This window comes from Macrotis lagotis, chromosome 1 (genome assembly GCF_037893015.1).
Source record: "Macrotis lagotis isolate mMagLag1 chromosome 1, bilby.v1.9.chrom.fasta, whole genome shotgun sequence".
NCBI lineage: Eukaryota > Metazoa > Chordata > Mammalia > Peramelemorphia > Peramelidae > Macrotis > Macrotis lagotis.
Window position 1 is genome coordinate 142,695,773 of NC_133658.1, and position 24,184 is coordinate 142,719,956.

The 24,184-nt window shown below is 35.2% G+C and overlaps 1 protein-coding gene and 1 long non-coding RNA gene across 5 annotated transcripts in view; one reads left to right on the top strand and one right to left on the bottom strand.

The window, feature by feature from the left end:
* Positions 1 to 24,184, top strand: part of LOC141504179 (uncharacterized) — a 452,895-nt gene that overhangs the window by 413,418 nt on the left and 15,293 nt on the right. The window lies entirely within an intron of this gene.
* ZMAT4 (zinc finger matrin-type 4) overlaps positions 1 to 24,184 on the bottom strand; it is a 218,418-nt gene that overhangs the window by 162,866 nt on the left and 31,368 nt on the right. For both annotated transcript variants that reach the window (XM_074208992.1, XM_074208991.1), the window contains exons 2-3: positions 21,248 to 21,310; positions 8,008 to 8,241 (exon numbers count right to left, since the gene is read on the bottom strand). In XM_074208992.1, coding sequence (XP_074065093.1) covers positions 8,008 to 8,241; positions 21,248 to 21,310 — 297 coding nt within the window. The remainder of the gene's footprint in view (positions 1 to 8,007; positions 8,242 to 21,247; positions 21,311 to 24,184) is intronic.

Here is a 24,184-nt window from a genome sequence, read left to right on the forward strand (position 1 = left end):
CTAAAAAGTCATATCTGAATTCAGTTCTTCCTAACTTTGGGCTCAGAACTCTATCGAGTATGCTACCATCTGCCTCTTTATAAGGAAAGGAGAAATGTTTCTTGAGATCAAAGAATTTACAATATCAAAAAAGCAACTTAAAGTAAAAATTATTTATCAATTATTATCTCTTTAAATAATAATATAGCATCCCTAGATATTTTCAAGCAAAGGCTGGAGGTCTTTCTGCTAATTCCTTTAGAAACAGTACCTTTGGGGAAATAAGAGGCCTTAGCTGGGAACCAAATACAAAAGCATTAAGAGTCAATTACAAATCATTAAATTCCTAACCAAGCTGAGATTGTAATAGAGACGTGTGCACAGGAATATTTATTCACAAAAACATAGGATTAGAGTTTTTCCAAAGGCAGGAAATTTAAACATGATTTAGTTCAATATTCTCATTTTACAGATAAGGAAACTGAGGCCTTGAGAAGTTAAGCGGGTTAATGAAAATTCAATTTACTTTGAGATACATCAAAATAATTATATTTATTGACTTCCGTGTATTTTAAATCTTTATTTAAATATTTTAATATATTATAGGTCCTTCTTTTTTTAGGGTTTTTTTCCAAGGCAAATAGGGTTAAGTGGCTTGCCCAAGGTCACATGGATAAGTAATTATTAAGTGTCTGAGGCCAGATTTAAACTCAGGTACTCCTGACTCCAGGGCCAGTGCTCTATCCACTGTGCCACCTAGCTGCCCTGGTCCTTCTTTTTGTTGCAAGCACTTGTGTATAATTTCACTTTGAGTTCATAAGATTTTGACACATATTCCTTATTTCTTCTTCATGAAAACATACCTGGACATTAACAGCCTATTTTTAAAAATCCAGCCTTGAATATAGGCCACAAATTTTCAATGAGGTTTTAAATTATGTGAGCTCTCTAGTCACTGAAGCAAATATATCTATATCCTTTATAGACCAGATAAAGCCTTTATTAAGCACAGTGACAGACACTATGCAAAACACAGAGAATAGAAGTAAAAGAATGACAGTCCCTCCCCTCAAGGAGGTTACATTCTACAAGGAAAAGACACAAGGGAAAATCAATGTAAAGGGTTGGGGCAGGCTGGGAAGACAAATGGGATTGAACTGGGTTTGAAGTTTGAAGTAAACACAGTTGTCATGGATACTTCTGCAAATGAAATCTGAGGAGGAACTCACCAAATTGAGTAGGAGGTTGGTGAGTGGAGTCATTGTCAACGGGAAGGAGATGCTGGGGAAGAAGTGGGAAAGTCATGAGGGGGTTGAGCCAGGTTAGCAGTTGTATAAATTTCTTAACCTTTTGTGACATATGGTATAATAAAAGTTCATGTTTCAGTATTCTGCCCCATGTTCCAGGAATTTCCCTCATTATCCTGTAAGATCTCATTAGTTTTGCTCCCCCACTTCATCAGTGTTGTTGCTGTTAATTTGTTTTTCAGTCTAGTACAATTCTCTATGACTCCATCTGGGGTTTTCTTGGCAGAGATACTGGAGTGGTTTGCCATTCCTTCTACAGCTCATTTTATAGATGAAAACAATTGAGGCAGAGTGAAATGACTTACCCAAGGTCATTCAGCTAATATGTACCTTAGAACTACAGATCTAGTGCTCTATCCTCTGTGGCACATAGGTCCCCATCTGGTTGGACTACTTTGGGACTTCTTTGACTGACTTCTCTACCATGTCCCATTATCAGGTAACTTCTCCTTTTCCCTACTCCTTTTAGCTTATTTTTGAGTTTTTTCTTCCCCTTTTAGGTTGGAAGCTCCTAGAAGGCAGGGCCTGTTTCTTTTTTCATATTTGTATTCTCAGAACTCAGCACAATGCTTTGTACTTAGTAGGTGTTTAATAAATGTATATTATCTGATTGACAATTTTATCTTCATTTGATAATTTCTATAATTGCATATTATTTTATGCATACAAATTATATAATATAGATAACTACATTATATAAGTTATATAATTATATTCCTATAATTATATATGGGTTTAAAAAGGTTAAGCAATTTATTCAACTGCTAACCTAGCTCAACCTCCCATGACTTTCCCACCTCTTCCCCAGAAGCAACTTCACACTAACAATGACTCCACTCACTAGCCTCCTACTCTCTTTGATGAGTTCCTCTCCAATCTCCATTTACCAAAGTACCCATGACAACCATGTTCACTTCTAACCCAGTTCAGTTCTATTTATCTTTCCAACCTCTCCCTGCCTTAACACTTTACATTGCTTTTCCACCTTGCCCTTGTTGTCTTCCCTAGTAGAATTTAAGCTCCTTTTTGCTTGTATCCTCAGTGCTTTGCATAGTATCTATGCATCATAAAGTGCCTAATAAAGACTTTTATCTTGTCAAATCTTTAAAGGATAACTTTATAATTTAGACTCCAATAAAAGTTATATGCATAGGTATACATACATACATATATATATATATATATATATATATATATATAATTATTGCCATAACTATAAATTTTGGGCTATTATAGAGCACCTCTGTTTCTGTTTTTCAGTCATTTCAGTTGTGTCTCATTCTTTATGACCTAATTTGAGGTTTTTCTTGGTAAAGATACTAGAGTACTTTGACATTTCCTTCTCCAACACATTTTACAGATTAGGAACCTGAGGCAAACAGGGTCACATAGTCAAGGGTCCTGTACTTCAAGGCTGGATTTGAACTCAGGTCTTCCTGACTCCAGACCCTGGATTCTAACCATTGTGCCCCCTGGCTACCTCTATGCATATTAGAATATCCTTCTATGTATCCAAGATCATCTTTCTCTCCATAAGAATGTCTTTCAGACCAACTGAAAGTAAATAAAATTCTAAAATATATTATAAAATATCTTTTTACAGTGATATTTTATGCCATGATGAGCATGTCCAGATGTCAAGATTTAGTCAATGATTTCAGTATACTTGGAATGAAAATGTGAGATTCATTTGTAAAATTTCCTATTTTGCATCATTCAGTACTTCTGCATTTATAGTCTTGTCTATCAAAAACTTTCCTCCCCCTTCATAACAGAGAGCAGCAGTTATTTGGATTTTTGTTTAGTTTTTTTATTGCCCTTTTCACTGATTTTTCAACTTCAAGAAATCGCTAGCTCACTGAAGAGGTGTCATTGGCAACTCTTCCAACTGCCAGATCCTTCTAAAGGTCTTTTCTTGTTTTCTGAGAATTAACTGGTCTATTAAACAGTAAATAATCTATCATTTCTTATTGTTTTCCATTTGGGGGCAATGTTTTCTTTTGCTTTTTAGTGTTACTGATCTTGTTTCATTTGTGGGTTTGAATGATTTTTGATATGCTTGATTTTCTCTAAGAGTTGATGAAGTATACTTTTTTTTTAAAGAACTATATCTCAGAATAATATCTATTCTTTAGAACTACCAAATAAAAAAACGCAACAAAAGAGCAATGAAACATATGTGTATGGCCACTCAGCTGACAGAGCTAATTAAAGCTGTGTAATCTAGCTCAGACTAGTTTAATATGGTTTAAGATCATCTCTCCTAAATCAGTTTGGTGATTAGCAGACAGCATGAATGATTCCTATTGCTGCAAAAGGAAATTGAACATTATTACTTTTACCAATTAATTCAAACACTATGTGTAGAAATATATGTATATATATATAAATACATACATTCATTTTTACATACACATATGTCATGAAAGGGAAGATAAGTAAAATAGAATTATGGTCAGCATGAAAGAGATATTTAGCTATGTATAAAATATGATTGACACATATCCATAAAAATAACTTCCATTATAGATACATATTTATTATATGAAATAAATATATGCATTATATATCATATTAAGTATTTATACTTTTTCATGTCATTTAATGACTCTAATAGAGTTGTAGTCTGAGATCTGGGATTATAGAATTTGGGTTTGAATCCCAGGTCTGCAATTTATTATCTGTATGACTTAATCAAAGAAGATGCTATAGATACTGTCTTTCACTATATTTTTGTGGACAAACTAAATAAAGAAATAAAGACTGAATGACAGTTCAACTAAGACAACAGAAATGGTAAAGGGAGAGTAATATTCTTTTCCACCTATTTATTCATCAATTTTACTACTTTCTGTTTTCTAGTTCCAGTTTTTGAAAACCTCATGATGCTTTAGCTATTAAATTCAATAATCTGTTCTCAAGTATTATTCTTGTTGCTCTTTCTCCAGGAAGTATACCAGGAATCACCTAATCCTTTTTGTTATGGTAGCAGGGTTTCTGCTCCATATCCTGGATCATTTCCCATCTGCCTAACCCCTTTTCTTTTCTCTCTCTACAATCTCTCCACTGGAGATCTCTTCTTGACCCATGACTTCAAATGTTACCTCTATAAAGATGCCTCTCCGATTTATAGATTCTTCTCTCATTTCTCCCTTAAACTCCAGCTTCACACTTTCAGCTACACTTCTGAACAGTCCAAACTCAGTGTCCCAGCAGAACATCAGACTCAACATGTCTAAAATTGAAATCCTCCTCTTTACTCAGACCTTGCCATAAATTACCTGTTTCTATTGATGGCAGAAACATCTCTCCAGGAAAGATTTATAACCAATAAATACACAGAAAATAAAGTCCAAAAATGTAGAGTAAGAAAGCTATTATACAAAGATTCCTCCAAACAGTGCAATTTTAAGGTTAAATAACCTAAAAATGAATTAAGACCTTTAGAATACTGCATGTGTGCATACATGTGCACATTTATAGAAACACAAACATGTGTAATATGCAGGTGCCAACACATGCTCATTTGTGTATGCAATCATTGCACATGTACAAATATTCATATATACATATATACACACATTATGTATATATATAATTAATGACTATGTGCATATAGTGCTTTATCATATATATGAACATATTTACATATATAGTATAGTGCTTTAAAATATATGCAACATAATCATATAAATATACATATATATTTGAGAGGAGAGAATATTTTAGCACTTCAAAGGATCCATGAATCATTCTCTGAGATTGGTATAGGAGAGCAAGTGTAGCAGTTTCTGCTCTTTCTCCCCATCCCTATTCCTATTTAGTTCCCAGTATCTCCCTGCCAGATACAAGCCTAGTATTGAACACCAAGTAAGAAAGATTTCAGTATTCTTTACCCTTCCACAATCCAGGAAAATTCATTGTCCATAAGATGAGAGAATTAGTCCATAGACTTTTATTAAGTGCCTATTATCTGTCATGTTCAAAGCACTGAGGACACAAAGAAAGGCAAACCCCTGTCTTCAAGAAGCTTATAGTCTAGTGAGGATGATAGTATGCTCATAGAAATATACAAACAAGATACAGAAAATGTAGAAATAACCGATAGATGCTCACTCCATCAGTGCTATAATCCAGGATAATTTTAGGGGATCTGTGATGAAGAATGCTATCTGTATCCAGAGAAAGAACGAAGATCAAAGATTATTATCTTCAATTTTTTAAAGTTGTTATATGTATTACATAATTTTGCTATTTCTAATGTTTTCTTTCTACCTTTTGAATCTGTTTCTTCTCTCAACACATTCAATTTGGATCTATGGGTATCATAGAAGCAAACATAGAGATTATATCAGAGTGCTTTCTATTGGGGGAAGGGGGGAGGGGAGGGAGGAAAAAAATTATAAAATTCAAAATCTTGCAAAAAATAATCAGTAAAAACTACCATTGTATGTAATTGGAAACCAAATAAAACATTTATATATATATATATATATATATATATATATATATATATATATATATATATATATATATATATATATTTAAAAAAGATATAATCAATAAGACAGCACCAGCATCAGGAGTGACTGCAGTTAAAATTCACCCCAATCACATTATTATTTTAGTAACTTCTAACTCCTTTCCAGGCTATCCTTATGAATCCATTGAAGATTTCCCAGCAATCATGACATAATATCTTTAAAAGGAACCAGGCTATCCAAGTGTTTAGTTCTCAGGGAATGGCAGTGCACTATGATAAACCTTTAAGTCAGTGTATATAGTGAGAACTATTAGGACATTTCATATCGCTGGCAAAAAGTTTCAAGGGCAGTTTGTTTGATGCTAATCATTCCACATGTGACAGAGTCAGAAGCACATTTTGTTATCAAGTCAAGGTGGATCCTTTTTGTCTTTTATATAATAAAAGACCGGCAGCTTAAATACTAAAGAATTCAGATGCCCAAGTCATTAAGATATGTGTCTGTACATAAAAGATGCAGCACCAATCATTTAGTACAGGGAAGGAGAATTTCCTCAAGGAATAATTCTCCTTCAAGTCATACTATCTGGCAGAAAACATAAATAAAACCCTCTTTTTCTCCTTCAGTGCCCTGCCATGATAGAATCCCTTAACAAACTGGGCTCATTCCTAGGAAGAGTGAGGTGCAGCTTGGCCTTCAGCTATGAGAAGCTCTTACACTATGTTGGACTAGCTCTACTGTGAAGACAGTCCTCCAAGAAAAAGCAATAATAGCAGGTTTCCTAAGGCACTTGCAGAGGAATCATTTATTGTTCTGAAAAATTAAGCCCTATGTTTTCCTTTAGCTAAGAGGGATATATAATAATATAATATCTTAAAATGGTTATTTTTTTATCACAAGATATGTCAAAGAAATGGCCTACCAGAAAGCAAATATCGGTTTAAATGCCTTTGATAGGCATATAATGTACAATTAGGAGCCACCTGATCTGAACCCCTCATTTTATGAAGGAGGAAGGAACCTGCAGCCCAGAAAGATTAAGCATCTTGGTGAAGGTCATTCAGTGACAGAATGAGGACTCAAGACCAATACTTCAAAATGAATGCCCTTTTCACAATAACACAACATTTATGAAAATATACCATGGGAGTCATTTTTATACATTAAAAGGGAAAAGAGAGCAGCTACTGCTTATTTTAAGATACTAATCTCTTGACATCTCAGTATCCCTCTAGAGCATGGATTCTTAACCTTTTTGTGGTGTGGACTCTTTTGCCGTCTGAATCAGTCTACAGACACTTCCTCAAAATAATGTTTTTAAATGTACAAAATAAAATCCACAGTATTACAAAGAAAAGAATATGTCTGTATATGTATATGTGTGTGTGTGTATGTGTGTATCTACATTATTTGCTTCAATGTCTATTCCAGTATATCTAATTGATTAGGTATGTATACATACAACAAATATGAATGTTCATATGTACATATATGCATACATCTGTATACACATATGATAACACAGCTAGGTGATAAAATAAATAGAGTTCTGGGTCTGAAATCAGGAAGACATGAGTTCAAATGTAGCCTCAGTACTATCCTGGGCAAATCATTTGACCTCTACTTGCCTCAATTTCCTCATCTGTAAAATTGGTATAATAGTAGAACCTACCTTACATGGTGGTGAGGGAGGACCAAATGAGAGAATATTTGCAAAAATATTGCAATATTTGCATTGTCTGGCACCAGTAAGCACTATACTATAATTGGTTACAATTATTATTATACATATATATCTTATACAGTCTTCTAATATTAAAAAAGAACAAAGTTATAGGTCTCAGTTAAGACCCCATAGTCTGGCAGTGTGGGGAGATGAATGGATAAAACCATGGAATAGGATCAGGAATACTTTAGTTGAAATCCAGTCATAGACATGAGTCAATATGCCCATTAAGAAGTCACTGAACCACTATGAACCTTATTTACTTCATCTGTAAAATGGGGATCAAAATCTTTCAGTACCTACCTCAGAGGGCTGTTGTGAGGGACACATGAGATAACACAGGGTTGTCAGTGATCATTTCTGACCAAATATACCTGTTGTCTATGACCCTAGTATTTTGTACACACAGCCTGAGGGTGGAGAAGAAGCAGTATAGAATGCATTAAAACTAGAGGGTTTCCATTGTCTTAGGGCCCACACCTTCTGCTTTTGAGTAAGTCATCCACCTTACCTCTCAACTCCCCCAGATCCAGCGTCTTCCCTAGTTGTTCTAACAAATCCACCCGGGCAGCATTCTTTTTGTGTTTTTTGCCTTCATAATGCTGCTGGGCCATCAGAGGGTTATTGAACCAAGCTGCACAGAGCTGACAATATCTGTCTGAATCTCTTCGACGATGGGGTGAAGACATGGCCATCCCTGGGGTGCTGGCCGAGTGAGGTGGCTTGAGTGGACTCAGGGGGGTTTCTGTGAGAGGAAACATTGAAAAATAAAGGCTATAATTAAGTCATTATTGCCTACATATTCTTCCCAACACCTGAAGTTGAAAGATACCCCCACATTAGTCACTGAGCTCAAGAATCAAATATAGCAACTTGAGAGCTGAATATTAAGCATAGCTACTTAATTAAAATAATGTCATGCACAATAATAATAGCTCATATTTATATAGTCCTTTATAGTCACTTTTGTACATGATCTCACTTTGATCTCCAGTAAACTTGGTGAGGTAGAGTTCATATGCTCAGAATGCTATGATAGGGTTGCCCAAATATACACTGGAGAGCTAAAACAGGTCATAGGATTATACTCTTGGTTCTAGAAGGTATCTTAGAGATCTAGTATATAGACCTCAATCCCACTACTGCAAACTCTGTTAATAGATTCCAGGGGGTCCATAAATGAGGAATAGGAGAAATTTCATCTTTCCTTTTCTTCATCTCTAGCTGAAATTTAGCATTTCTTTATTTGAGAATTTTAATCAGACTGCTTCAGGAGGTTTTTTTTTTAAAACAAAAACAGCAAAAGGGATAATGACTAGATCAAGTTCATTATTTTAATGAAAAAGAAACTGATTGGGCCAGAGAGCTTCAGTTCCTTTTTTAAAAGCAGATAATGAGAATACCTAAAGCTGGAACTATGATTGTACTTCTGTGCTATTTCCACTACATTTAAGGCAGCAAAGTGATGCTATGAAGAGAGTGTTGGACTTGGATTCAGGAAAACCTGAGTTCAAATCCAAACTCAGGCATTTACCAACTGAGTAATTCTGCTTAAGTCACTTCATTTCTATTAGTCTTAGGTGCCTTAACTTGTAAAATGGGAATATCTCTTGGGGTTATTAAAAGGATCAAATGAGATAATATTTGTAAAGAGTTTATTATCACAGGAAGCATTTAATAAAGTTTGTTTGCTTAATTGCTTCTTTCTCCCTATATAAAAATACTGCTGCTCAGTAAAAAATATACCAATTTACATTTGACCTTTAGACCTAAAAAATAATAATACTGTATTATGATTATAAAGGATTCACACAAAAAGGAGGAATGGCCTAATGGCTAGTAACCCTAGTTATATTTTCATCAATTGAGACAGAGACCATGAAGAGTGTACTTTCACTGTAAATCCTTAGGACTAATCCATCAATTGTCTTTGCCAGCCCACCTTTAATGAAGCTGAGCAGCTACCAAGTCCTTATAATTTATTGATAGCTGAGGTTTTCATAGAGTTATGCAAAAACCTGACAATCTAAGGAACAAGCCACTAACCCTGAAGAGTAAAGACACCGTCCTTTGCTAAACTCTGGGAAAAAAGATTTATTTCAAAACCAACATTGAAGTGAAAACTCATTTTTATTTTAAATATGCAGAAGCCACTAGCAAATGAGCCCTGCTCTCTCATTTCAGACATCACTACTCGCTATAGACTGCATATATTAGAGATCAAACTGAGACTTCAATAAATCCTTTAAAAATGATGACAGACTCTTTTTTTTAGGAATTCTATATCATGGGGTAATTTGCTTCCCCAACTGGACCTTAGTTTTCTCCTCTGCAAAATGGATCTGAAACAGATAACTTATAAAATTCATTTCCCTCTAATAGACTCTTTGCTAAATCTCCTTGCTACTTTCATATTCCTTGTTTAACATTACCAAACCTCCTACAGTTCTTGTTCAACGATCTGTGCTCTAAAAACCTTTCCTGTATAATAATGATAATAACGGTAAGAACAAAAAACTAATACTATATATATGAACACACACACATATATAATGCTTTACAGGTTGCAAAATGCTTTTCAAACATTATCTCATGTCCTCACAACAACCCTGGAAGCAGGTACTATTAGTATCTTTATTTTACAGATGATAAAATTGCGACAAAGGTTAATGACTTGCCTAAGGTGAGACAGGATTTGTACTCAGGTCTTCCTGTCTCCCTGCTGCTACATCCATCTAGCTCTATCAGTGATAAAGATATTAATAATAATGATACATATATTGTCATGGTACCATTCACAGAAAGCATTAAAGTTTACAAAGTGATTTATATACATTCTATCACATGATCCTTACAAACACACTGAGATGTAAGTATGACAAGGAGAACTACAACAAGAGTTTTGTCTCAGCAAACCAATTCCAGAGGATGCTGACAAGCAAGTCTCTTGGAGCTGTTGCCAGGGTGACAGAGGAGAATCTCTGGCTATTGAAGTTTAGACCAGGCTATGTCAAATGCATGCAAATTCTATTAGAGGGAAGAACAATCAAGAAAGAAGCAACATGTTGGCTGATATTTGAATGACATTTGGGGAGAAGGGAAGGAAGAATGATGTCTAAAATGATCCCAGGGATGGGAAAAGCGATGGATGCCTTATTGAAAAGGAGGTTCTGTCTTCTTAAAAAAGAGTTGGGATATAGGTAATGACTTTTATATAGCAAAATTTATCTTCATGGCATTAGATTGAGGCAGGGGTGCCCAATAAAGTGCTTAGATAAATGCATATTTCCTCTAAACTAGTTACAATCCTGGAAAGCCATGTTAGAAAGATGTTTAAGAAACAATGAGTATGAGGTATATTTAGGAAGGATGGTATACTAACTTATCTCCATTTTATAGATGAGATATCAATTGAAACTTATGGAAATGAAGTGACTTGCCTGTAGTCAATCACAGTCAGGTGAATCCAGTTCTCCCTTAAATCTAGGTCTAATGACTTGCCACTATGGCAAATTGCCTGGGTTCTAATGTTCCTTGTATCTCATTTTGATTTATATCCTAAATTCCTTTTCCACTTTGACATTTAATAACCATATAATTGCCTAATTGAATTTAATTAATTTCTAGATTCTATGAAAAGCAGCCCATGGATGCAGAACTGTCTTTGGGGCCAAATTCCACTTTTGACACATACTAGCAGGTGAGATTTGGCCACTTAGTTACTCTTCATTGCTCTAAGTAAATCATGAAGACTATAAAATGCAACAGAAACTGCTGATTTGCAATGGTAGAGTAAGTTCCCTTAACTGTAAATTTCCCATGCAAAAAAAAATCCAATTCATATCTCTATTTTTATTCTAAATCCAAAGTTCTTAGTTTTTAATGGTGTCATAGCAGTCTGGAGAAACTTATGAACCTCTTCTCAGAATTATGTTTTTAATTTTATAAAATGAAAAACATAGGATTGCAAAGAAAGTAATTATATTGAAATAAAAATGTTTATTTTCCCTATTCAAGTTCATAGAATCCATGAAATATATCTAAAGATACACAGACCCCAGGTAAAGAAACTTTGGTCTAAAGTGATTTCAAGCTGTCAGCAAATATTCTACTTTTTTTGAGGTTCTTTGAAGGTATAACATTCAATGTCTATATTCTAGGGTTCCTTCCAATCCCAGCATTCTCTTTTGTTTAATTCTAAAATCCCATCTAGAGTTAGTGATGGTTCCAAGTCACAGAAAAAAGTAATTGTCTCCATTTTATTCTCTGTATATGTTGGGTAGGGGAAGGAAGAGAGAGAGAGAGAGAGAGAGAGAGAGAGAGAGAGAGAGAAGAGTAAAAGGGGGGGAAAGGGGAGGAAGGAAAAAGAGGAGAGGAGAAGAGAGGAAAGGAAAGAGAAAGCAATAATGAGAGAAAAAGAGAGATTAATTTGAAAAAGTGACTTTCTAGTTGATGCTTTTAAAATAAAAGAAAGAAATAGGAGGTGGAGGAGGCAGGGAGCAGGAAGTTTGCAGAGATTGCCAGAGAATGTAGGAGTACATGATTTTTTTTTCAAAATTGATAAGGAATTTATCATAAGCTACAGCATTTCAAGATATGGACAGTTTCTGTTATTGATCTAAAATATTCTCAGTCTGTGTGCTTACAATCTGATCTAGGATCCAGAGAAAATGAATTTAAAGGGAAAGTCAAGACCAAAGACATCGGTTGCTTGCCAAGGCCATTTCTTATAATTCTTGGAAAAATCATGAAGTTACAGTATATTTAAGGTAGAAGGAGCTTTCGAGGTCATCCATAACAGCTGATAGACTTTCCTAAGTTTTAATATAGAGAGGAGCTGGGAATTGGACCCAGGTCTTCTGACTCACAGTTCAGTACTTGTTTCCCCACATTAAGCTGCCCCTCCAAAGGCTTTGATATAATAGCAGTCACCCAAACAGGACCTTTTTCTTCCCTTCCCCAGCTCCTGAATATTTGTCACATTCTGAATAGAATTTGGTTTTCCTTTTGAAAAAAAATTATTCAGATCCCAAATGTCTTGAGGACAAAAAGCCACTTCTCACATGATCTATTAGTCATACTGCTACATAACTGCTGCTTCTCTCAGTGTGTTTCTGAAGCATAGAATGCAGCTGCCAAAACAATAAAATGTGAATTTACTTAAAAGAGATACTGAGAACTGGGGTAATACCGTTATATTCCAGAGCACAATTAACACTTAATCAGCACACCTAGCTTACAAATTACTTTTAATTAGGTCTTTCTCTTTTAGATAAATGCCTGACACAGGAGAAATTACTTAGCAAATGACATTTTCTTAGAAGACATCTTTTGGCATGATAGGAGTAAACTCAGAATTTTTTTTAACTTTTGGGACCAATGCAATACTTGTGAGGAGTTCCTGAGAAAAATAACTTTATTCTTTGATTTTTGTGTAAGGGCTTTTTAGCAAAGTAATGTCATCTTGGAATGCAGAAAACTACTGTTGGAAATAGCATGACTCAGAAGAGTTACTATTAGGAATAATAATATTAATCAAAAGTTTCCTTTGATGTTTTATGGTGGTCTGGTCCTTGAGGATTATGCTTCTGAAGCACCTTCTTGAAGGTGACACCAGCAGAATGCAACCTACCTTTCATTTAAACATTGATTTATTCAACAAAATGGTTATTAAATACTTGTTGGGTTGAATAATTTATCTATTATGTCCTCATGGAGTTTAAACAATCACCTGCCTCATAGAGCAAACATGATCTATGGCAGTAATTTTCTTTTTGGTCTTTGTACCCCCATTAAAATCTTTAAAATTATTGAGAACCTTCCCCAAATTCTTTTTTAATATGGGATTTACATGTCAACATTCACTCTATTAGATATCAACACAGTTAATATTATTATGAAAATACTTTTGACCTCATGGTTCTGCTGAAAGGCTCTCAGAAATCATTGGGGAACTCAGATCAGATCATAAAAACTTATGGTCTAATGGACTAACTCTGAAAGTTGGGAATCAGGAGACAAATCCCCGATTTCTAAACCTGAATGTGTCACTAGCGTTATGACCACTTAATCTTTTTGTCTCAGTTTCCTCTTTTGTAAAATGGGGATAAGAAAACCTGAAATCTCTACTTCACAGAGGTTTTGTAAGTTTTAAATGGAGATAAATTATGTAAATTGCTATGTGAACCTGATGATTTTATATACATATGGATTTTTATTATTTCAAAGTCAACAAGTGTAAAAAATACACAGGTACAAATAGGCATAATAAATAATAATTCATAGAAAGTACATTAGAGAAGTGAAAAAAAGTTCTATGATAGGGAAATAATATCCAAAGTTCACAATCTGAAGAACTGATAGTTTTGAAGTATAAATTTACTTTGCCCTGGGTTGGCACACATATAGACAAATACAAACTTTCAAATAAGATTCCCTGGAATTTAAAGACAAGGTCAGAGAAGGGTTTTACCTTCTAAAATTGAAGGTAATAAGAAGCAACAAAAAGATAGTACATCAGGCAGCTGTAGCCTTATTCTAAGAGATGATATCTCTAGATTAGAGAATAGAAATCTATTAGCAAAGATGGCGACAAGAAGGGATTGAGTCTTAGGAGCTCTCTGATAAAACTCATAAGCTAAGGACTCTAAAATTTGAAGACATAGAACCCACAAAGGGACACAGTGAGGCAGTTCTCCTATTCAGGGTAACCTGGAAAAGAGCAGAAAGGCTCTGCTCCCCAGGGTCAGAGGGGCGGCCCTCCGGAGGGGTGACCCACCAGAGAGAAAGAACTTCAGCCTCCCGGAGGCAGCCCCAGGGAGCTGGGAGCCGAGGCTCACAGCAGCGGGGGAGTCTCCTGAGCTGCACCCCGGGGAGCACCAGGCACAAAGTGGGGGAACAGTGGGGGACCTCTGACAGAGCTAGCACTTGGAGCCCAGCCCTCAGGGCATACAGCCAGCAGCTTGGTCTTTCGCTGCTCAGACCTGGAAACAGAAGCAGGCAGAGCCAGTAAGCAGGAGCCCCCAGGGCATGAGCCCATTGAACCTAGGTAGAGGAGTGAAGAGACAGAGACTGCTGAGTTCTGTCCTCTGCCCCTGGAACAGGACTCTGGGGCTCTGACCACATTCAGATCCTGATCCCAGTCTAGTACCCCCCATAGAACAACAGCCCCCCCCACCTTGGCCCCGTGGCAGAGGGGGGAGCTTATGGTCATTCACAGACCAGGAGGGAGGACAGAGCCTCACACACTGACACCCTTGTGGGAGTGTCCCAAAAGCTCAGGAAGCACCCCAAAACCAGGCCCAGGCTGGGAAAATGAGAGAAATAAGAGGAAGATTATTGAGAAATATTTTGCAAATGAGCCCAAGAAGGATCAAAATACTCAGTCTGAAGATGAGGAAGCACAAACTCCTGTATCTAAAGACTCCAAGAAAAACAGAAATTGGGCTCAGGATATGACAGAGCTCAAAAAAGACTTTTGAAAACCAAATGAGGGAGTTGGAAGAAAAACTGGGAAAAGAAAGGAGAGAGATGTAGGAAAAACATGAAAATGAAGTCGGCAGCTTAGTCAAGGAAATCCAAAAAAATGCTGAAGAAAATAGCATGCTAAAAACAAGCTTAGGTCAAATGGATAAAACAGTTCAAAAAGTTATTGAGGAGAAGAATGCTTTAAAAAGCAAAATTGGCCAGATGGAAAAAGAGACAAGAAAACTCTCTGAGAACAAATCCTTTAGACAAAGAATAGAATTCAGGGAGATTGATGAATTTACCAGAAATCAGGAATCAATACTTCAAAAAAAATGAAAAATTAGAAGAAAATGTGAAATATCTCATTGAAAAAACAACTGATATGGAAAACAGACTTAGGAAAGATAATTTAAAAATTATTGGAATACCTGAAAGTCATGATCAGGTAAAGAGCCTTGACATCATTTTCAAAGAATTACTACAGGAAAATTGCCCTGATATTCTAGAAGCAGAGGGCAAAATAGAAATGGAGAGAATCCACCGATCCCCCAGAGAAAGATCCCAAAAAACCAACCCCTAGGAATATTATAGCCAAGTTCCAGAACTCCCAAGTCAAAGAGAAAATATTATAAGCAGCCAGAAGGACACAGTTCAAATATCGTGGAGCTGCAGTCAGGATCACACAGGACTTAGCAGCAACTACATTGGAAGCTCATAGGGCTTGGAATACAATATACCGGAAGGCAAAAGAGCTTAGAATGCAGCCAAGAATGAACTACCCAGCAAGGCTGAATGTCCTCTTCCAGGGAAAAAGATGGACTTTCAATGAACCAGGGGAATTTCAAATGTTCCTTTTGGAATGGCCAGAGCTGAACAGAAGGTTTGATCTTCAGATACAGGACTCAGGTGAAGCATGGAGATTGGAGGAGAGGGGGGGAATATGAGGGACTTAATGAGGATGAACTGCATGCATTCCTGCATAGAAAAATGACACTGATAATACTCATATGAACCTTCTCAGTTAATAGAGCAGGTAGAGAGAGCTTTTATAGTTGAAGCACAGGAGAAAGCTGAATTAGAAGATAAAATATGGTGTAAAAATGGAGTCAACAGAAAAAAAGGGAAATGGTATGGGAGAAAGAAAAAAGAGAGGGGGAATAGTCCAAGATATTTCACATAATAAGATTTTTTTTATTACAATGAGCTATTGCAATGATATGGAAGGGGGGATGTGATCCACCTGTGACAGAGTTGTTGGTGTTGGAACAAAGACTGAAGCACATTTTTTGTTATTATTATTTGGGGGAGGGTGCAGGGCAAGTGGGGCTGGATGGCCCGCCTGGGGCCACATAGAAGGGTGATCTTTGGGTGTCTGGGGCCGGATTTGGACCCAGGTGCTCCTGGCTCAAGGGCCAATGCTCTGTCTGCCACCCAGCCACCCCTATTATTATTACTATTTTATTTTATTTTGGGTCTTCTTTTTTTCTTCTTCTTTTTGGTTTTTGCAGGGCAGTGGGGATCTGGTAGCTTGCATGTCACATGGCTGGGTGATTGTTGGGTTACGAGGCTGGATGTGGACTCGGGAGCTCGTGGCTCCAGGACTGGTGCTTCGTCCATTGTGCCATCTGGCCATACCTACAATTATTACTATTAGTTTTTTTAATTCTAATTTTTTTTCTCTCCCCTTTACTTTTTTCGCCCAAGCAAGTCTATCTATATTCATGGGGGGAGTGGTATTTTGTTTACTTGTAAACAAGAATATTTTATTAATGTAAAAAACCATTTGTACAAAATGAAAATAAAAAAGAAATTAAAAAAAAAGAAATCCATTATCTTTCAGTAGTTTGTTTAAAATATCACTTAAGGGCAGCTAGGTGGTGCAGTGGATAGAACACTGGCCCTGGAGTCAGGAGTACCTGGGTTCAAATCCAGTCTCAGACACTTAATAATTACCTAGCTGTGTGGCCTTGGGCAAATCACTTAACCCCATTGCCTTGCAAAAAACAAATAATAAAATAAAATATCACTTAGAAGGAGGAACTAGGTAGAGCTAGGTGGGGCAGTAGATAGAGTACCAGCTTTGGAGTCAGGAGGACCTGAGTTCAATCTGGCTTCAGACACTTAATAATTACCTAGCTTAGCTGTGTGACCTTGGAAAAGTCACTTAACTTCATTGCCTTACGAAAACAAAAATCACTTAAAATATATACTGGTTCTCTGATCATCAACCAATCTTCCCTTATAAAATTTGGTTTCCTGAGTAGACTTGTTATCTATGGTACAGCAAGCCCATGCAAAGGCATGAGAAAATTCTAATTTTAAACTGATTAATTATTATCCTATTTTATAATTCATTATCTCTTTTAGTTTAGGTAGCTTGGATGTATATTACTGGGCTTGGACATCTCTAGATGAACTGAAGGGGTGAGATTTCTGAGTCTAATGAAATGAGAATTTAATCTGAAAAGACCTTTCCAAAATTTTGCCAAACCATGAGTCACAAGATGATCATTGGCTACAATCCTCCCCCAAACCCAATGATCTTCTTTTAGATTTAATAAATTGATATTGTTAAATCAATTGATACCTTCTATATATAGTCAGAAAGCTAAATGGCACAGTGGCTAAAGTGCAATTAGGAAGATACAGCTTTCTGAGTTCAAATCTGGCCTCAGATACTTACTAGCCATGTGACTCTGGGTAATTCATTTCTTCCTGTTTGTCTCAGTTTACTCATCTATAAAATGAGCTGGAAGACATTGTAATCCACTCATATCTTTGACAAGAAACTTCCAAATTGGATCATGAAGAGTTGGACACAACTTAAACAAATGAACAACAACAATCTTCTCTATCATATACTACCAGGAATGATAAAATTCAATGTTTGTTAAATGAAGTGATAGTATCTAATTGATTAAAAATACCTTGTCTTATATATTATAACAGATACAAGATGATATAGTGGGAAAGAACACTATTTAGATTAGAGGATTTTTGTTCAAATCATCACTGCCACTTTCCAAGTTATGTGTGACTGAGTAAATCTTATAATTTTCTTTGACCTTTTTTCTCACCTACAAAAGACATATAAGGATGAGGATAAAAATATTTTCATAATCTAATCACAGGACTCTCATGATGAGTGTAAACTTGGGAACACTATGTCACTTGCTATTATAACAATCTAAACTTCACTCAAAGAAGTCTTCTCAACATTTTATTTTTCTTCCAAGTAATTTATGACTGTTTCTTCTCTCCCACCAAAACCTAGCTATAGATTTCCTTTATTGTATGTTCTTACATGTAAACACATCAGATGTAATAGTTAGGTTAGGGATTAAAAGGCAATAGATAAAGATAGTGTGGTATGAATTGAACAGATGTGAGAAACCCAAGGTTGTGAAGGTCAGATGAGTTAAATAAAGTACCATTTCCCTTTATATATTCATCCATCCATGCATTCATTTGGTGGTTTGTTCACTGCACTTGGAGTCAGTAAAATTTGGTACAAAATTTGCCTCAAGAAGTTTCAGTAATTCCCTCTCTTGTCTCTGGGATTAATAAATCCTTCTGATTAACTGGAAAGCTCTTCATAATCTAACTCTGGCCAGAGTTAGTGCAGAATAACTGCACATCACTCTCTTTTACTGTTCTAGCCAAACCAGCCTGAGCCTTGTTCCCTTTCTATGACACTCTAGACCTTTGCAGTATGAAATCCATTGCCTCCTCACCTACACCTTGAAGAATGCCTAGGTTCTTTTAAGACTTGTAATAGATATCACTTCCTATCTTGATCCCTTAAACCCTAAAATTTCATAAAATATTATATTTACTTATCTGTGTACATGTTACCCCTTTCCCACCTCCATCTCATTTCTCTATGGAATAAAAGTTGGAGGGAAGATGCTATCTTTTGTCTTTGTATACTTAGCTCCTATCAGGTAGTGATTGCTTAATAAATGCTTATTGAATGAAGGAATGAATGATTGAATAAACAAATGAATACATACACAGGATGAGAGAAGACATTTTTTGTATACTGGAGAAAGGTAATGTTTGATTAAACTAATTCCATTGTTAGAAATAATTTGCTGCATGTTACTAATTTTTATTTTCTCTGTATTAAGTAATGTATACAAATATACAATACTTTCCCACCCATCTGGAATATCATATTACAACTATTTAAATATTTAAATATTATTCTTTTAGATCTTCCTTGAAAACTACCTTCTAGAATCTGGATAGTGTAAATATGTATATGTATATATATATATATGTATATGTATATGTATATATGTATATGTATATATATATATATATATATATATATATATATATATATATACTCTAATTGATCTCATATAAAAAGAACATAGCCCTAAGAACCAGGTGACTGGGATTTAACTTTTGCCTCCACAACAAGTTGAAAAAACTTGGACAAATCTCTTCCCAACTTTGAGGCATGTTGTTTCAGTTATCAAATAAGATCTGAAGCTACAAAATTATGGATTTCAGACTGAAATAGGGCTGGAGTCATCTAATCTAACTCTCTAATTTTATAGATAGGAACCTGAAGCTCTAATTGGTTGAATGATTTGCCTAAAGTCTTGTGATAGATTTGTGAAAGAGGGGCGGCTAGGTGGCGCAGTGGATAAACCACCAGCTCTGGAGTCAGGAGTACATCGGTTCAAATCAGGTCTCAGACACTTAATAATTACCTAGCTGTGTGGCCTTGGGCAAGACACTTAACCCCATTTGCCTTGCAAAAAACACCTAAAAAAGAGATTTGTGAAAGACCTGTATTGGGATCTAGGTCTTTTGACTTCAAATCTAGCAATCTTTCCATATATAACCTATTCATTTCCTTCCAGATCCATCAATATCTGCTAAGTATATAATAAGATTAGAATTAAAAAATTAGAATAAAAAAAACAACCTTGGTTCAAATCTTTGCTCTTCCATTTCTTAGCTATGTGAGCTTGGTCATATCATTGTTTCTTTTTGAGAATGAATTTCCTCTTCTATAAAATGGTGATAGTTTCTTGGCAATTTGTCTGCTCCCCCAAGAGTGGCACAGAGATAGTGCTTAGTAAATATAGACTTGATTTGATTTGATGCTAATAATATTTCAATTACACATATTTTGGAACTAGAACTAAGAAGATCTAAGTTCAAATATAGACTTAATTCACTTAGTTAATGAATCTCCATTTGCCTCAGTTTCCTTATCTGTAAAATGAGGATGATGATAGCACCTACCTTCCAGGATTTTTTAAAGATAACATGAGATAATAATTGTAAAGTGTGGTGTAAATCTTTAAGAGTTACATAAATCCTATTATTTGCTATTTTTTACGATGATGATGATAAAAGGCTTTTCCAAACCTTAAAGAAATGGGTTTCATTTTGTTTCTCTATAATTTGGCAGTAGAGATAAAGTCCTAGACTGAGGTTTATGCCCTGTCTCTGTGACTTACAAGTTATATGAGACTATCCAAAAATCATGCTTTCTGTGCCTGGTGTCCACTTCTCAGAAAACCATTAGCAGGAAAATAGCAAATTAATGAAGTGGTTGGTGCTGTCATCTTTCTTTGGCTCTTGTGGTACAGTACTGCTAGGTGACTCAGTAAAGTGACTCACCGGTGACTAGCTAGCTGGCACGTTCTTTCCCATGATTTATGAGACAAAATCCAAGCACATCATCTTGAAAATATCCAGAAATCTGCTTCTTTGCATAGATACCTTGCCTGAGGTATCAGGACAATTGTCACTTATGTCCCAGATAAAATTCCACCTTCAATAGGAAGCCTTAATTAGACCTCTTATTCTAGTGCCTTTCCTCTATTGATTATTTCCTATTGGAACCCTGTTGGCACATAATTGTTTTTATCTTTTCTCCTTCATGTAAGTTCCTTGAGGGCAGGGGCTGCCTTTTGCCTTTCTCTGTATCCCACTGTGCCCTAGCATGATGTATAACAAATAGGTTGTTAACAAATCATTAATGACTCACTATCCTGGTAGCTGAAGGGACCACACTAATTTATTTAATAATTATGTGATTAGATGAATTCGCTTTTTGTTTACACATTCAGTGGTATAGACTTTCCTATCAACCCTAGTTAAAAATTAGCTCCTTTAAGCAAAATATCCATCCCCTTATCATGTGACTAAGCAGGAGGTCAGGTTACCACCAACAGAGTTTGGAAATCACTGCTGTGGAGTCTAGTAAAGGTTGCCAAGCAGTAAGGAAGCATCCACTCATGGATCTTGAATCTTACCCTGTAGTTCTTCAAGCTGGGTGCCTTCATTGTGCTCCACTCTTTGCTCTTTGCCAACATTTCCTGAAAAGAAGAGAAGGAAAAGATACCAGAAATATTCTCCTTTCCCTAGAATGTGTGTAGAGTCTAGAATCAATATGACCACTAGAAAGATTGATAAATTTGGAGTCAAAAGATCTACGTCTGAATTTAATCTCTACCATTTCTTACCTGTGTGATCTCAAAAAAACTTGTGAAAAGATGAACTTGGACAAGGTTATCTAAGATCATTTACAGTTCTAAGTCTATAATCCTATGACTGACAACATCTTTATAACATCTCCCTCCTAACTTTTCCTCTTAAAATATGTGAATATAGGCTCTATAATGTCTATACCATATATTATAAGTTCCCTTCTTTTTCACAAAGAAGCAAGACTATGGGGTTATAAAAGAACCAGCCAATCAGAGATTCACAGCTGCTTGAGATATCATCATCTTCTGAGTGAATTCTAGTCAAATTTGTAGATGCCTGCAGCTGTCAGAAACCACAGAAACAACCTTGATCAGTTCAAGGACAACCTTTAACAGAAACCACAGATTCAAGATCTTATTTGGGATTTTCTAAACATCCTGTATTATTTTATCTACAGATACTCCCCTCCCAGCCCATATTTATTTATTTATTTATTCATCCATCCACTCATTTAATTATTTATTTACTCATTTACTTATTTATTTATTTATTTATTTTCCCAACAACATGCAATGTTAATTTTCAAAAATCATTTTTTGCAAGGTTTTGAGTTTTCTCCCTCCTTTCCTTTCCTCCCTTCTCCCTCTGATGGAAAGGAAGTTCATATAGGCTATACATGTGTTCATATTAATCATGTTGTGAAAGAAGAATCACATCAAAATGGAAAACAAAGTTAGAGAGAAAAAAAAATAATACCTAAGATAACTTTTAAAAATCAAAGGTAGTAAGCTTTGGACTTCATTTCCATTTCACAAATCCTTCCCTGGATATGAATGGTATTTTCTATCATAAGTCCTTGAGAATTTCTTTGATTATTGTGCTCCTGAATTGATGAACAAGTCCACCATAATTGATAATTATGAGATTAGATGAATTCACTTTTTGTTTACACATTGAGTAGCATAGCCTTTCCTATCATCCCTAGTAAAAAAAATTAGCTCCATTCCCCTATTGATCAACTTCCAATTCACTGCCATTATGAAAAAGAATTGTTTTAAATATTTTTGTACATGTGGGTTTTTCCATCATTTTTTGTAATCTCTGATATACAGATCTAATAGTGATATATCTGGATCAAAGGATAAGCACAGTTTTAATACCATTTGGACATAATTCCAAATTGCTCTCCAGAAAGATTAGATTAGTTCACAACTCTACCAACTACATTAGTATTCCAGTTTTCCCATATGCATTCCTACATTGATCACCTTCCTTTTTATTGACATAGGCCAGTCTCATGGGTGTGAGATGATACCACAGAGTTGTTTGAATTTTCATTTCTCTAATCAATTTAGAGCATTTTTCATATGACTGTAGATTTAATTTCTTCATCTTAGGATTGCCTTTTCCTATCATTTTGCCATTTATCAATTGGCGAATGACCTGTAGTTTTATAAATTTGACTTAGTTATCTATATATTTAAGAAATGAGTCCTTTGTCAGAAACATTAGTTGTAAGATTTGTTTCCAACTTAAAGATATCCATTTAATCTTGGTTGTATTGGTTTTATTTGTGTAAAAACTTTTCAATATTATTTAATCAATCTTAACCACTTTGCATTTTACAATGTTCTTAATCTCTTCTTTTCTCATTACCAGATTCCATTTCTAGAAATATGACAAATAAACTATTCTTTGTTCTCCTAATTAGCTTATGACATCACCTTTTATGTCATTAACTATAGTCATTAACTACTGTTTCTATTAGACCTAGTCTATTCCACTGCTCCGCTACTCTGTTTCTTAGTACCAGTTTTGATGAGTGATGCTTTATAATATAATTTTAGATCTTGTATGGTTAGGTGCCTTCATTTGCATTTTTTCATTAATTCACTTAATATCCCTGAACTTTTGTTCCTCCATATGAATTGTTTTTATTTTTCCTAGCTCAATATAGTAATTTTGGGGAAATTTGTTCGGTATAACACTGAATAAGTAATTTGATTTAGGTAGAATTGTCATTTTTATTATATTAGCTTGGCCTACCAATGAACAACTGACATAGGCACAATTATTACATCAGATTTCATTCATGTGCAAAGTATTTTATAATTGTTTTCAAATAGTTTGAATTTACCTTGGCAGGTAGACTCCAAAGTAGTTTATGTTGTCTACAGTTACTTTAAATGAAATTTCTCTTTCCATCCCTTGCTGCTATGTCTTGTTAGTAATATATAGAAATGCTGATGTTTATGTGCTTTTATTTTATATTCTGTACCTGTTAAAGTTATTGTTCAAGCAGTTTTTTTAAGATGGATTTTTCTAGGGTTCTTTAAGTATTGCATCATATCTACAAAAAAGTGAGAGTTCATTACCAATTCTAATTTCTTCAATTTCTATTTCTTCTCTAATTGCTAAAGCTAGCATTTCTTTCTTTTTTGTTTTTGGCAAGGCATTTGGGTTAAATGACTTGTGAAATTTCATACAGCTAGGCAACTATTAAGTATCTGAGGATAAATTTGAACTCAGGTCCTCCCACTCTATTCACTGTGCCACCTAGCTGCCCCATAAAGCTAGAATTTCTAATACAATATTGAATAATAATGGTGATCATGGGCATCCTTGTTACACCCCAGATCTTATTCCCTATGCTTATCCCCAGTGCATATAATGCTTCTTGATGGTTATAAAAAGATACTATATATAGTTTTAAGGAAGACTCCATTCATTCTATGCTCACTAATTTTTTTTTTAGATTTTGG